The sequence below is a fragment of the Rhinolophus hipposideros genome (genome assembly GCF_964194185.1).
Source record: "Rhinolophus hipposideros genome assembly, chromosome: 15".
NCBI classification, from domain to species: Eukaryota; Metazoa; Chordata; class Mammalia; order Chiroptera; family Rhinolophidae; genus Rhinolophus; species Rhinolophus hipposideros.
In genome coordinates, this window is record NC_138061.1 from 61,586,126 (window position 1) to 61,599,153 (window position 13,028).

The 13,028-nt window shown below is 55.5% G+C and overlaps 1 protein-coding gene across 1 annotated transcript in view; it reads right to left on the bottom strand.

Moving 5' to 3' along the window:
• The window catches only part of GRID1 (glutamate ionotropic receptor delta type subunit 1), a 760,849-nt gene extending 758,839 nt beyond the window's left edge, over positions 1-2,010 (bottom strand). Inside the window, exon 1 of the mRNA XM_081074063.1 lies at positions 1,807-2,010. Coding sequence (XP_080930189.1) covers positions 1,807-1,885 — 79 coding nt within the window. The 5' untranslated portion in view covers positions 1,886-2,010. The remainder of the gene's footprint in view (positions 1-1,806) is intronic.
• Positions 2,011-13,028: the final 11,018 nt, after the last annotated feature.

Below are 13,028 nucleotides of genomic sequence, written 5' to 3' on the forward strand. Positions count from 1 at the left end.
TCCCAACCCAGGAGCCAGAAAGTTCCCCTGTCCCAATCCCAAAATGGGAAGACTTATTTCTGCCCTCCACATTCCCCTTTGAATGGGGCTGAGCAAGCCGGTCCAGGGTGGCTTTTTGTGCCAGAGGACTTCTTTACTCAGGGTTCTTGAATAAAGGCATCTCAGTCCCAACCTGGCTCTGGCAACACTGCCCAGCCTGGTGCCCTGGGCTCCGCCTTCTGCTCTCCATCCCTCCCTGCTTCTTCCTGCGTGATGTTGGGGCTGGGGAGCAACTGTCCCCTAGACCCCTTGCCTTCCCACCCAGCAGGGCTGAGGAGCCCAGAAGAAGCAGCTCTGGAAAGGGCCTTCTAGAACCGCCAACAGTTCCTCCAGGGCAGCCTCCCGCTGGGCTTTTTCACGCTTAGAACTGCCTTGGCCCACTCTGTTCTTCCGACTCACCAGAGCCTGGCCCTGCAGCCTGGGCAACTCGAGTCCTCCCCACCTAGCCAGGCCCCCAGGGTCCCCACGGCCCCAAGGCTGGGCCCCATGATCCCCTGAGCTGTTGACTGGGCAGGAGGAGGGAGGCCCCAGTTCCAGGTTACACCAGAGCCGCAATGCTGACCATGAGACCTGAGCCCCCACCCACACCCACCCCGGTGGGAAGCAGGTTTGACCCTGGCCCCTGAGTGGGGGGGGGGGGGCGATAGGGGTGTGGCAGTACAGCTCACCTAACCCAGGCCTAGTTCCTCACCACTCCTCCCCATACCCCGCGCTGTCCCATCATCCCTGCCTTCTCACACCTCCCAACCCCCAATTTCTCAGTGCTCACTGGTCTTCCCCAACTTCCGGAAAGGAGACTGCAGAGGGGCTCCCCCAAATCACCTGCTGTCAGCCCCCCAACCCAGACCAACTTCCTGGGATTCCTCCCATGCCGCTACCAACTCCCACACACTCCCCCTCCGCGAGACCCCTCCTCCTCTCCTCCAGCTCGTCTTCTCTCCCGGTTCTCTCCCTCCATCCATCTCTTCCCGCTCAGTGCACACACACACTCCTCCCCCCCACCCTTCGCCGCCCACGCTTCTTCTTCCCTAGGCTCTCACCACCCGGACCGTCTGCCGGCCCCCAAGACTTGGACCACATGAAACTCTGGGACTGTCCAGGTTTCGGCTGCAGTCGCCACAACCAAATACACATACACACCTACACATACACCGAGAGATACACAGACACAGCAGAGAAACAGGCAGACACTGTGTCCACTCTAACAGGCTGACAGTCGTGCACTCACCAACACAGGCTCAGATGGCCCCACAAACCCCAACGCCCTCTCGCAGTGACACCAACACGGTGCCAGGTGCACATACAGCGACACACGCTGACAACACCCACCTACCCACATTCACACACGGTGCCTGTTGGGCCTCTTTTGATTCTGCCCTACCAACTTGGTGAGACCCTGGGGCCGTGTCCGCCCCCTGCTCCCCGCTGCTCTACACTGCGCGGAAGGGTTGGCACGAGCCCGCCGACGGCCCGCCAGGGACGCGGGTCTGGACGCGTGTACAACCCCGGGTTCCCCGCAGCCGCGGCCCTAAGTGTGGGCAGAGGCCGCGGGGCCCCGCGCGCGGATTGAAGCCCGGGGGAGCGGCGAGGAGCCCGCGGGAGCTCGGCGCGGCCCGTGCACAGCTCCTCCGCAGGGCGGCGCGGCCCTTCCGGAGAGGACCGCTCGCCGAGCCCCTCGGACCCGCAACCGACAAGTTTGGACGCCGCGTACCCCCCGCGTTGCTGAGGCCCCCGCCCAGCCTGAGTCCGCCTGCCCGCCGCGCTCACCGATGTGGATGATGGAGTCGGCCCGCACCGACACGCACTGGCATATCCAGGGGAGAAGCCACAGCGTCAGCGCTTCCATGTCCCCCGGGCGCGCGGCTCATCCGCCCGGGCCCGGGGCGAGGCCGAGGGCAGCGCGGAGCCGGGAGGCGCCCGTCCGGGTGCAGTCCCGGGCAGCTCCCCGGGAGAGCCGAGCCCGCCCGTGCGTCTTCCCCCGCACGCCCGCCCCTACGCCCGGCGCCCGCCCCAGCCCAGCCCAGCCCCGCGCGATCGGGCGCCCGCTCCGGCTCCGGTGGCGGCTGCGGTGGCGCTGGCAGCCCGAACCCAGGCCGGCGCGGCGGGGGCGGCCCGGGCGGCTCCGGAGGAGGTGGAGGCGGCGGCGGCGGCCGGGCAGGCGCGGCGGATCCGGGCTCGCGGTGTGTCTGAGCCCCGGCGAGGAGCGAACTGCGGAGGACGCCCCCTCCCCTCCCCCTCCCCCTCGCCTCCGCTCCCCCTCCCCTCCCCGCCTGCCTCCCGCCCCTCCGCCCTCCTCTCGACCACGTGACTGCGGAGCCTCAGCCTCGCCGCGCGGAGCTCGCCGGCTCGCGGCTCGGAGGGGGCTCCGGGGGCTCCGCGCTGCCAGACCAGGGGACACTCGGAGGCTGGCACCGCGGCGGGGACCCGCCAGGGCTGCGGCGCGCAGATACTTAGCGGCCCTGGGCCTCGCGCGCCCCCTCCCACCCAAAGGAGAATGGAGGAGGGTTGGGCACGGACTGCCCTCGGAGGGTCCCGAGCGCCCCGGCGCCCTCCGACCTCAGCTGCGGAGCGTCTCGAGCATGCCCCCGCCTCGGGCAGAGAGCCCCTAGCAGAGCCGGACCGGGGTAGCCGGGAGACAGGCGAGGCGGAGCGTGGAGCTGGGCATTGGGATGCAAGGGGAACCAAAGGGGACCGGCCGCGACCCCGGTGAGCTGTCACCGAGCAGAACGGGGACCGCTGACTCGAACCCTAGCTAGCCTCGCGGACCTCGGCCGACGCCCATCCCCCGCCCCGCGGGCCCGCGCTCAGCCGGGAGTCCGGCAGGAGGCTCGGACTGTGAAGCCCAATTCATGGCCGGAAACCGGCGCAGCCGTGACCGCGGCGCCTGGACGTGAGGAGCCTTCCAAGAGGCCGGTGTGCTCAGACTCCGAATCCGCACGGAGCCTTCAGCGCGAGCCCGGGCGGAGAGCCGGCTTCTCGTGGCCAGAGCCAAGCGAGGCTCTCTCCGCAGCCCGGTGAAAGCCTCCAGCCGGCCACCAATTTTAGCGTTAAGTTCTTTGGTCTCGAGCCGGGGAGGAGGTGGCAAGCCAGACCCGCAGCTCACCCCTTCCCCCCACCCCACCCAGCCCAAGTCCCAGAGAATCTAGGCTCCACGTGGCACACCCCAGATTTCAGGGTGACAGCTGAGCTTTCCTAGACGGGGATTCCACAGAAGCTCTGTCTGGGCGCGCCTGGCAGAGCCAAGTACAAGGGGTCGCTCCCACGAGCCCGGGGACGCCCCTTGGCCCTGTGGAAGACCCAACCCCAGGCCCCTGCTGTGCTCCAGGCCATGCGCTGGGTGCACCGGAGTCCAAGGAGCTCAGCGACATTCCTTGCCTGGAACTCCCCGCGCAGTGAGAGAGGCAAACACCTAAACAGATCACTAAAAGATGTGGGGAGGACCCTGAACGAGCTATGTATGCACCGGCACTTCCTAGGCTCTGAGACGGCCTAGGAGGAAGAGCCAGGGATGGCTTCCTGGAGGAGGTGACAGTTCTAAAGGCTGAGTGGGAGTTACCAAGAAAGAAGGAAGGGAGTTTTCCAGGATTAAGTGCTGATTAGCGAGCCAAGGCAGGAAGAAAAAGAAGTGTGAGTGTGTGTGTGTCCCAAACTGTGAGCCTTGGAAGAGTCATTGGCAAATTTTACTTTGGAAAGATGGGAAGGAGATTGTGTAGAGGGGGCAGAAGCAGTCCTTGCAGTGGTTGATGGGGCTGAGGTGGGTGGAGAGAAGCTGAGTTGGAGAAATCAAAAGGAACCACATGGGCAGGCAGTGGCTTCCAGGATGAGGGGGCCAGTGGGTGAGAAGAGAGGAAATGACCATACCTGCAGGAAGCTGGGCTACCTGGATGAGTGTGGTTCCCACACAAAAGCACTTCCTCAAGAAACCTGTCTTTAGAGGCTTGAATTATAAAATATGCCCCACCCAGGCTCTCCAAACCCCCATGCCTCCATTCTCATTCTCTCAAAAGTCTACCATTCACTGGCTAAAAAGTTGTAGGGAGAAGGGAAATAAAGGATGGTTTTTATTATATAACAATTTGGTTTCTGTGGAGACAGTTTCCACCCTGGAAGGACTGTGGGTGTGGTCAGGGGTCAAGGACTCCCAGACTCATTTGTTTGGGCCCCAGCAGTGTGTTAGTAGAGTTAGCATGTAATACTTCGAACCCAGTGAGATGTTTTCCTTGATGCATGTTATGGTAGGTACAGGTATCATGATTGCAGTGGGACAAGCCTCAAGACCCCCTTCCAAATATTAAGAAGGCAGCCCACCAACGCATGTGTGCAGTTTTGGAAAGACTTCTATCAGTTTCTAGTTCAGATAATGAAGTGGATGATGAGGTCCCTCTGTTTTGAGACCTGAGGGTTACAACTCAGGTTGGGACCCACCCCCAACCCCCAGAAGCAGTTGGCCTGGGCAACCTTAGTTCCTGTCCTGGGCACCCCCTTCCCTTCCATCTTCCACAGTGTGGGGTCCTTCACCATCCTCAGATGCTCATCAATTAATGCTCATCCTCATATACTCCCAAGCTAGGCCAGTTTCCTCTGCCAGACTGGAATGCCCTGGGTGCCCCCTGCCTGTCCACAAGGGCACTCTGCATAGGTCCCATTTCTCCTAGAGCAGGGAGCAAGGCCCAGAGATCACTGGAGCCCTCTGCACACCCACCTGTAGGCAAGACGATTTGAATCATCTCTGCCACGTAAAGTTGGGATTGCTAGACTCAGGGACATAACTGGGGCTTTATCAGGCTCATCAAGTCCCTAACTACTTATTGATTCTGGCCAGCCCCGTCCCTTTAAGCCTTAATGACCTCCGGGACTGCAAAAACTGTCTGCCCAAACCCAGGCTTCTGGGGAAGCAATTCTACCCAGCGAACAAGTTCACCCCTACTGTAACATTTAGCTAAAGAAGATAGATTAGCAATCTCTGGGTCATACAATGCATTCCCATTTCACAGAGAGGAAAACTGAAGCTCAGAGAAAGGTGGGACTTGCCCAAGGCTCCTGGTGAGTTGCTGGTAGACCCAGGACTCAGTACTGTTGGTTTGCTCCTCACTACACAAAGGTGTATTCACAGAAATTAAAACTGAGTCAGTAAATCCTTCTTTTGCCCTGAGTTCAGCCAAACATAGATGGTTGCTTTTTCTAAAGAGATTTTGTTACACTGATTCTCCCTACACTTACCACAGGCAGGCACTGTGCTCAGTACTCTACATCTTATGTATGAGATGGTATTCCCATTTTACACACAAGGAAATTGAAGGAGTGTGCAAAAAAATAAACAGGGTCCATCAGGACTCTCACCTGGAACACTCCTAGCTAAGAGTTTGCTGCCAGCGCTGCAGATGGAATGTGAAGGCAAAGAGAAAGGCGTGGTGGTCCACTTAGAAGCTGCAATCACTGTAACTTAAAGCTTTCTCTTTCCCGAATTGCAGACCCCTCCTTCCTCTGTCGCCTTCTTTCTCACCCCACCAATAACTGAACGAAGGAAGGGCCAGCTGGAGTCCTGACCCTCCCAGGGACCTGTTGCCCTGGCATAGTCCCTGAGGAGCTGCCTGCTCATGCAGAACCACTAGTGCCCAACCCCTGCAGAGGTGCCTCCTCCCCAGTCATGTTCCTCCTAGACAGGCGCCAGAGTAGCCATGATACCATACCCTAAAAGACTGCCTGACCTCCTCTCTCCCCACATAGAGCCCACCTGGGATTTCTAAGACAATTCAGCCCAGGACCCTGCATGAGGGTTACTGCCAGCAAGAGAGACCAAGGCCCAGCCTGGGGTATTCTCTGTAGGCTTTGGCATAGAAGACTAGCTCTCAAGTACACAAGAGGGGGCTGACCCCAGTCCTGGGGTCAACCCCCAGGGAGAGGTTAGCCAGCATCTTAAAGGGAGCCAGGCTTGGAGCCCTGCAGCCTGAGTTCCAGGCTGGGCCCAACCCCTGGGCTCCAGGTAACCCACCTTCTCCCAGAATCTGAGCTCAGGAAATCCCTCTTAACTCACAAGCATTTAAAAAAACAAACCTAAAAAAAAACAAAAAACTATGTATTGCTTATTTCACCCCTTCCTTCAGTAGCTGCCTTTGGCTCTTTTGTTGTATGTTAACTGCTCACTTCTACTTCGTCTTCCTTACCCCTTTTTGTCAAATTCTTTCCTCTCATTTTTACTGTTTCTCAGCTTGCATTTATTTTATTTGATTTTCTTTTGTATTTCCATATTTTTTTATTTTATGTTTACTCTTAGTTAGCCTCATGGGTTTTATTTTCAATTTCCCAGGCTGGCAAACTTTTGCATCATTCGTTCTGTTATTCCAACTTTCTATTCATTTAATCTTTGGTTTCCTGAGGTTGGGGTGGGGGGAGTAGCCTGAAGCTACCCTCCCTGTACCTACCTTGCTGGAGCCACCAGGACAGGACCCATGGGTGTGTCCCCGCCCCCTGACCACACCCAGCCTCACACCTTTTCCAGAAACCATTTCTATGGCACTGCCCATGGCTCAGGGCAGGCAGCCCAGGTGGGGAGGGCTTCTACTTGCTGGAGCCATGCCCCATGGGCCAAGGAGGAGGAAGGAAATCACACACAGTGTTTCCTCCCCAGATAGGAGCACCTCATTTGTGCAGGCCAAAGGCCCCTTTTTATTCCCATTATACAGTTGGAAACAGGCCCTGGATGGGGTACTCAGTCTGCCTAGAACCAAGGTAGTCCAAAAGGTCACCTATATGACAAGTTGCTGCCTTCGCAAAAACAAGCTAGAACCACAGAAATCTGGTCCCTGGACCCAAGCTCTCTAGGCAAGATGGGTGGCAGGATCAAAACCACCAGCCCAGGCCTGGCTGGGTCTCTCATGCTGACATTCAGGGCTCCCCTAACCCCTCAGAATCCAGCAAGGTGTATCCCTTCCTTAGGCTCCTCCAACGGCCAGAAGAGGCAGGCCAGAGTCTGCACAAAGGTGTAACCAAATAACAAGGGAAAGCAAAAGGGAAGGAAGGTTCAGCTTCCAAGAAGGACCCCTGGGAGCTGCCTTCTCAATCCCAGGCCACCCGGGGCACCTGTGTCCCAACCTCCTCCTAAAGCAGTGAGCCTGCAAGCATGCATCCCCCAGCCTAGGTCTAAGATGTCCCTCACAAGAGGCCGGGGCTTCTGGGACTCTAGACCTGCCCCACTTCCATCAGTCTTGCACATGGGTGCCCCGAAACATTTGTGCGTGAAGAAAGGGTTCTGCAGCTGAGAGTCTAAAGCTCAAAAACCACAGCCACGAAGAGTCTCTCCCTGAGCCCGAACACTGGCCCAGGCCCCTCCCAGGCTGCTTGTTGGGGTCCCTGCTTCTTAGCTACAAGGCCTGGGGAGGCTTCTCTCCCCTCTCCTTGCCCTGGGGCTCTGCAACTCTGCTTTTTTGTGTTTGGGGAGCTCCTGGTTCCCCAGGTGGCACCAAGTGGCAGGGAACCAAATTCTGGCCTGTATGCCTATCCCCAGAGCCAAAGTCAGGCCCCCACACCCTCATCAGCCACAACCTTGCTGACCCGGGACATGGGGCTCAGAGGCCCCCTGACCCTCCCACCACTGCCCAGGGCTCCTCCTTCCCCTGCCGCCTGCTGAAGTGGGTGGGTCCCTGCAGTGGACTCTGTGCAGGTTGACCTGAGACTTTGAACTGAGTCGAGGAGATGCACTCCAAGCAGAGAGAATAGCAAGAGGAAAAGCATGGAGGTAGAAGCACAGAAAGGAACACAGAGGGGAGAGCAGCAAGGTGTGAAGAGGAGTTGGTGGAGGGGCCAGGGTGGAAGTTGCCAGAATGATCCTAGTGGGCGAAGCACTCCCTCCTGGACAGGTGTCTACAGAGCAGGGGCTGGGCTAGCCCCACAGCAGCCAGTCCGGTAAACCATTGTGTCTTCAGTGGGCATCCTGGGGAAGCCTTAGGGCCGCTGATCCACAATAGAGTCAAGACAAAGGGGTGAGGCCCTTGTCCCCCTGGCCACCAGGATGCTCACAGGAGACTGTCCCATCCTGGGTCTGTGCCAGTCGTATGTCCTCTGCCTTCCCCAGGGATAGGCCTGCAGGTGTCCACAGGTGAGGTGGGGCCATAGGGCTCACTGCAGCCCGCTCCACATCTGTGATGGGTACCCAAGTGTCAGCCTGCACACCAGGCTGGGAGTTGCACAGTGAAGACCCCAGACACTTGGTTAAATGAATGTGAGAGGCCCACCCATCCCACCTCTTCCCATCCTAAGTCAGGTACAGCCCAGCAGCTCCCACCAGCCTGGCTCTGCAGCCCCTCAGAGCTGAGCCCCCACTTTCCCAAGGGAGCAAGGATCAGGGGAGCTACATGTGCCTGGAGCCCTGGCTCATCTGGCAAAGAACCCCTTCCCCAGAGCCCCCTTTCTGCTTTGTAGTCCCCCTGCTCACGGACACACCCATTTCCAGGAGCAGGCTTTCTGGCCTGTAAACCTCTTCTTTTATCTGGTGATGGAATGAGATTGTGATTGATGTTCTCTGTCTGGGTGTCACGGTGCATTTAGCAGTCTGTAAACCCAAAGGCTGAAGGTGCTACCTTCCAGGGATGTTCTGGGCCTCGGCTTGGAGCAGGGGCTGCCCAGCACTCCTTCAGAAGAGATGGGGAGATGGCGCAGGCCCTGGGTCCACTGCTGACATGCTGGGCAAAATTGGACAAGGTCCCTAACTTCTAGGAGCTACATCTACAAAATGGAGAGATCCAGAGTTTGCCTGTGGGAGAACACAAGCAGGAGTAGGAGGAAGTAGAAGCCCCAAGGGAGGCCCCCGGGGCAGGAAGGGAAGCTGCAAGTGTCTGACGCTTGCCAAGTGCCAGGCTTGTGCACAGTGGCACTGCACATGCCTCACTGCAGGGAGAAGTGGGTGGAGATGGGGAGGCCCTGAGGACGCAGGCCTCCCTGGTCTTCTCTGTCTCCAGGATCAGGATGGGCCAATGATAAAAGCGGAGGCAGGGAGAAGCTGCCCTAGGAGAAGAGAACAGTCCTCACAGGTCAGAAGGGAGGGGCAGCCTGCCTGTCACCTGCTCACATGGTTGGTGATCCACACAACACCCTCTGAAAATGGGTTCTCATCCGCAGTCTACAGATGAGATCACTGAGGCTCAGAGCAGTAAATGGGTGTGATAGACTGAAAGGTATATACCAGAAGTCAGCCATGTCCTAATCCCCGGAAACAGTAAATGTCTCCTTATTTGGAAAAAGTATCTTTGCAAATGTGATTGAGATGAGGAGATGGTCGTGGATTGTCTGAGTGGGCCCTAAATGCCATCACAAGTGTCCATGTAAGAGAGGCAGAGGTAGACAGAGACACAAGCCAAGGAATGCCAGCAGCCACCAGAAGGGATGGAGTCTCCCTTGGAGACTGGGGAAGCACAGCCCTGCCAGATTTCAGGCTTATGGCCTCCGGTACTGTAACAGTAAATTTCTGTTGTTGTAAGGCCCCCAATTTGTGATGATTTGATAAAGCAATCACAGGAGATGAACACAATAAAGAAGTCAGAATGCGAACCCATGAGGGCCTGTGCATGGAGACAAACTCCAGCTTGTTTCAAGAGAAACAAGCCCGGCATCAGCCCGGGCTGCACACATCCACCGCTCTTGCAGACCAGCCAATGCAGAGAGCTAAGGCAGGCCAGCAAGGCAGCCAGCAGAAGGAAGCAGCCCTCACTGGGGCAGCCATGAAACTACACTTCACATTATGCTCTCAAAGCTGTGTTCACCTGCGGGGACCCACAAGACCAAAGGGGACAGGAATCAGTAGGAGAGGCCTCAGGTGCCTCTCAGGTTGTCTGGGACCAGCTGCATCTGCCTTCACTCTGCTCTGCCTTCCTATGCAGCAATCCACCCCTACCCTCTGTCTTAAGACATAATAAGCCCTTTGTTTCCTCTATGCAAAAGATTGTTTTAATATCAAGTTTGATTTAGAAAATGCCAGAAAATATGAAAAAGGAAATTACAATTACTCATTACACCACCTCTCTTTTCTTCGTGACCTTCCTTCAGTTGGGAGTGGCCTGGCCCTTTCTGACCAATGAGAAGTTGGCTGAAGGTCTGTTCCTCGATAATAAAAAGGCAGCACCTCAGGAGGAGAAAGACTTTGCTCTTCCCGCTCTCCCCCTCTTCTACCCACCTGAAACGTGGAGAGGAGATTCAGAAGAGAGGCTGCCCGTCTTGTGACCTTGAGAAGCCAAGCATGGACTGACAACCTCATCCCAGGACGGCAGAGCCACCAGAAGACAGGGCTGGGCTTTCTCAGCCCTGGACATACGAGACAGTAAAGCCCTTGACTATCTGAAAGTTTTCACAAGTAACACAATCCTAACTGATACCACCAACCAAAAATAACCACCTTGATATTCTATTTTCTTCCTGTCCTCTTTTCTACTCAGGTATACTTTTTAAATAGAAACAGACTAAAGTATCACTACCTGGAATTAATTTATTTTTCACTTGTTTATTGTGTTTCCCCCTATAAAAGATAAGCCTCATGAGAAGAAGGATACTGTCTATCTTGTTTATAATTTTATTCCCTGTATCTAGAATAATGCCTGGCATGTCAAGATGTTCAATAAATGTTAGTTAAATCAATGAATTAATTAATGTGTGAATGAACATTTTAATGTGAGTACTTCCCCGTGCCATGAAATTGTTTCCTGAAAACATTATTTTTAATGGCCAATTACAGTTCTAGCCCATGAATCTATCAAATTTTATTTAACCAGTCACTTGCTGTGGGATTTTTTTTCCAATTTTTATCATCATAAATAATGCTACCATAAAAATACTTATGCAGGCATTTTCAGCTCTTATGCAATTATTTTCTTAGGATAAATGCCTAGAACAGTTATGCATAATTTAAATCTCTTAATACATATTTCCAAAATTGCTCTTGAAAGCTGTTTTTTAAAACCAATTTACATTTTCATGAGCAGTTCATGAAAGTGTTTGTTTCTCTGCACCTCTACCAACACTAGGCATTATTAATTTCTAATGTTTTTTTAATTTCGATAAATGAAAAGTACCTCAAAGTTGTTTAATGTGCATTTCCTGATCACTGGGGTCACTGAGTGTTCTTTTGCCAGTTTGTGGCTCTTTGGCAGGTCTTTTCCTGCCCCGGGCTTTAAGGGTGGGGTGGGACTTGCATCTGCCATCACCTGCTGGAGGTGTATGACCACAGATGTTGAAGGTGGAGTCCCCTTGGCCAGCGTTCAAGCTCCTTCAGGAATTGTTGGGGAGGGTAGCCAAGAGCTAGACCCTTGGGAGTCCATGAGATTCCAGGACTGGAATCATTGAGCTGGGACCTTTCTTTCCAGGAAGCCAGGCCACTCCCCTGGTCCGGGCTAAGGGGCCTGGTGGCAGAGACAGGTCCCTGGTGTGAGGCCCAGAGTCTGACAGCAGGATCTTGGGTAGGCAGAGGTAGGGACAGACCTGCTGCTGAGAGCTGGCAGGGGCCAAGGAAGATAATGCCAGGCGCTGAGAGGCAGAGAAAGCAGTTAAGGAATTCTGAGAAGGCCTTAGAAGAAAAAGGTTAGAAGAAAAAAGGGGAGACATTCCAGGAAGCAGACCCGGCACAAGCAAAGACACCCAGCAGGTTCAAGAATGGGGTGTGCTCATGCCCAGATCAGCCCTCTTTTCAGGATCACACAGCCAGCCATAGCCAGAGCAGACACCCGCATGCACATCCTCAAGGCCACACTGCCCCTCAAGTCCGTCACACATGCCCAGATCATTCCCAGGCATGGGGCCCTTTGGCTATTTTTTTGATCCTAATGGGTGTGAGGATCAACTCACTCCCTAAAGAAGACCCTGGTGGAGGTTGTTAAAATAGCTCCTGCACCCTCACTCGGCACCTGGCCAGGCCCAAGCCCAGTGACACCTCGCAGCTACCCCCATTTCACAGATTGGGAGGTTGTGCACTGGGTGAGCACACGACCAAGCATTTCCAGGCTGCGCAAGCGGCCAAGAAAGAGCCTTGTGCGCCGAGGGGGTGGGGAGAAGGCAGCGGGTCGCCCAGGCCCGGAGGTGCCCCGGGCCAGCCTGAGACCGCCCTCTCCCTGCTCTCATGCCCACCACGCCTGCCAAAGGCTACCGGGCAAGGGACCCAACAACTGATTTCCCAGGCTAGACTCACTGCGCCGTCTAGGAGCAGTCGTGGTGCAATGCTGCCCTCTGCCGGCAGCTTGGGGAAGAGGCCCGGCTGTGGCCACCAAGAGGCCCAGCAGAGGACTGGGCTCTAGGATACAGGGGCCTTGACTGGGACAGGAAGAGCCGTGGACAGCTGGGTGGTCAGTCGGCAGCTCACAGGGCCTGACCTTAATGAAAATAACAGCAATAATTGCCAACACTTATTATGAGCTGCACTATTCTAATGCTTTACACTCATTTAATCCTCACTCAATCCTTAGTAGGGGAGGGACACTAATTTTTCCTACGTAACAGAAGGGGGAAACTGAGGTACAAGAAGGTTATGTAACTTGCCTAGCTATAAGTGGCTGAGTACAATTTGAACTCAGGCAGTTTGGTTTCACAGCACTTCAACCTTTGAACCATCTGAAAGTCAGAACCAGGAGAGGGAGCCTCTGCCTTTACATGTCCCAACATAGTGTCACTTGTACAAATTCTAGAGATGGAATCTTACGGCCAGGCCACCGCTGCAGAAGAGCAGACAGGTGTCCTATATCCTCAATGATAACCCATTCTCTGTTTGGGCCATGTGCAAGGACTGAGGCCCTGGATTTCCCATGGGCCTAATGGACTGCTCTGAACCTTCCCTGAGTCTGTAAAAGGCTAGCATCCAAGCAGATCCCAGAATCCAAGGAAATGACCTGGGTGGCCTTTGTCACAGGCAGGAAGAGGGCCTGGGTGGGCCTTTGTGAAGGCATTTGTGTGCAGCATCTGTCCTCCCCACAGCAGGCAGCTCTGGCCTCCCCTCCTCTTATCCCGGTTACTGCAAG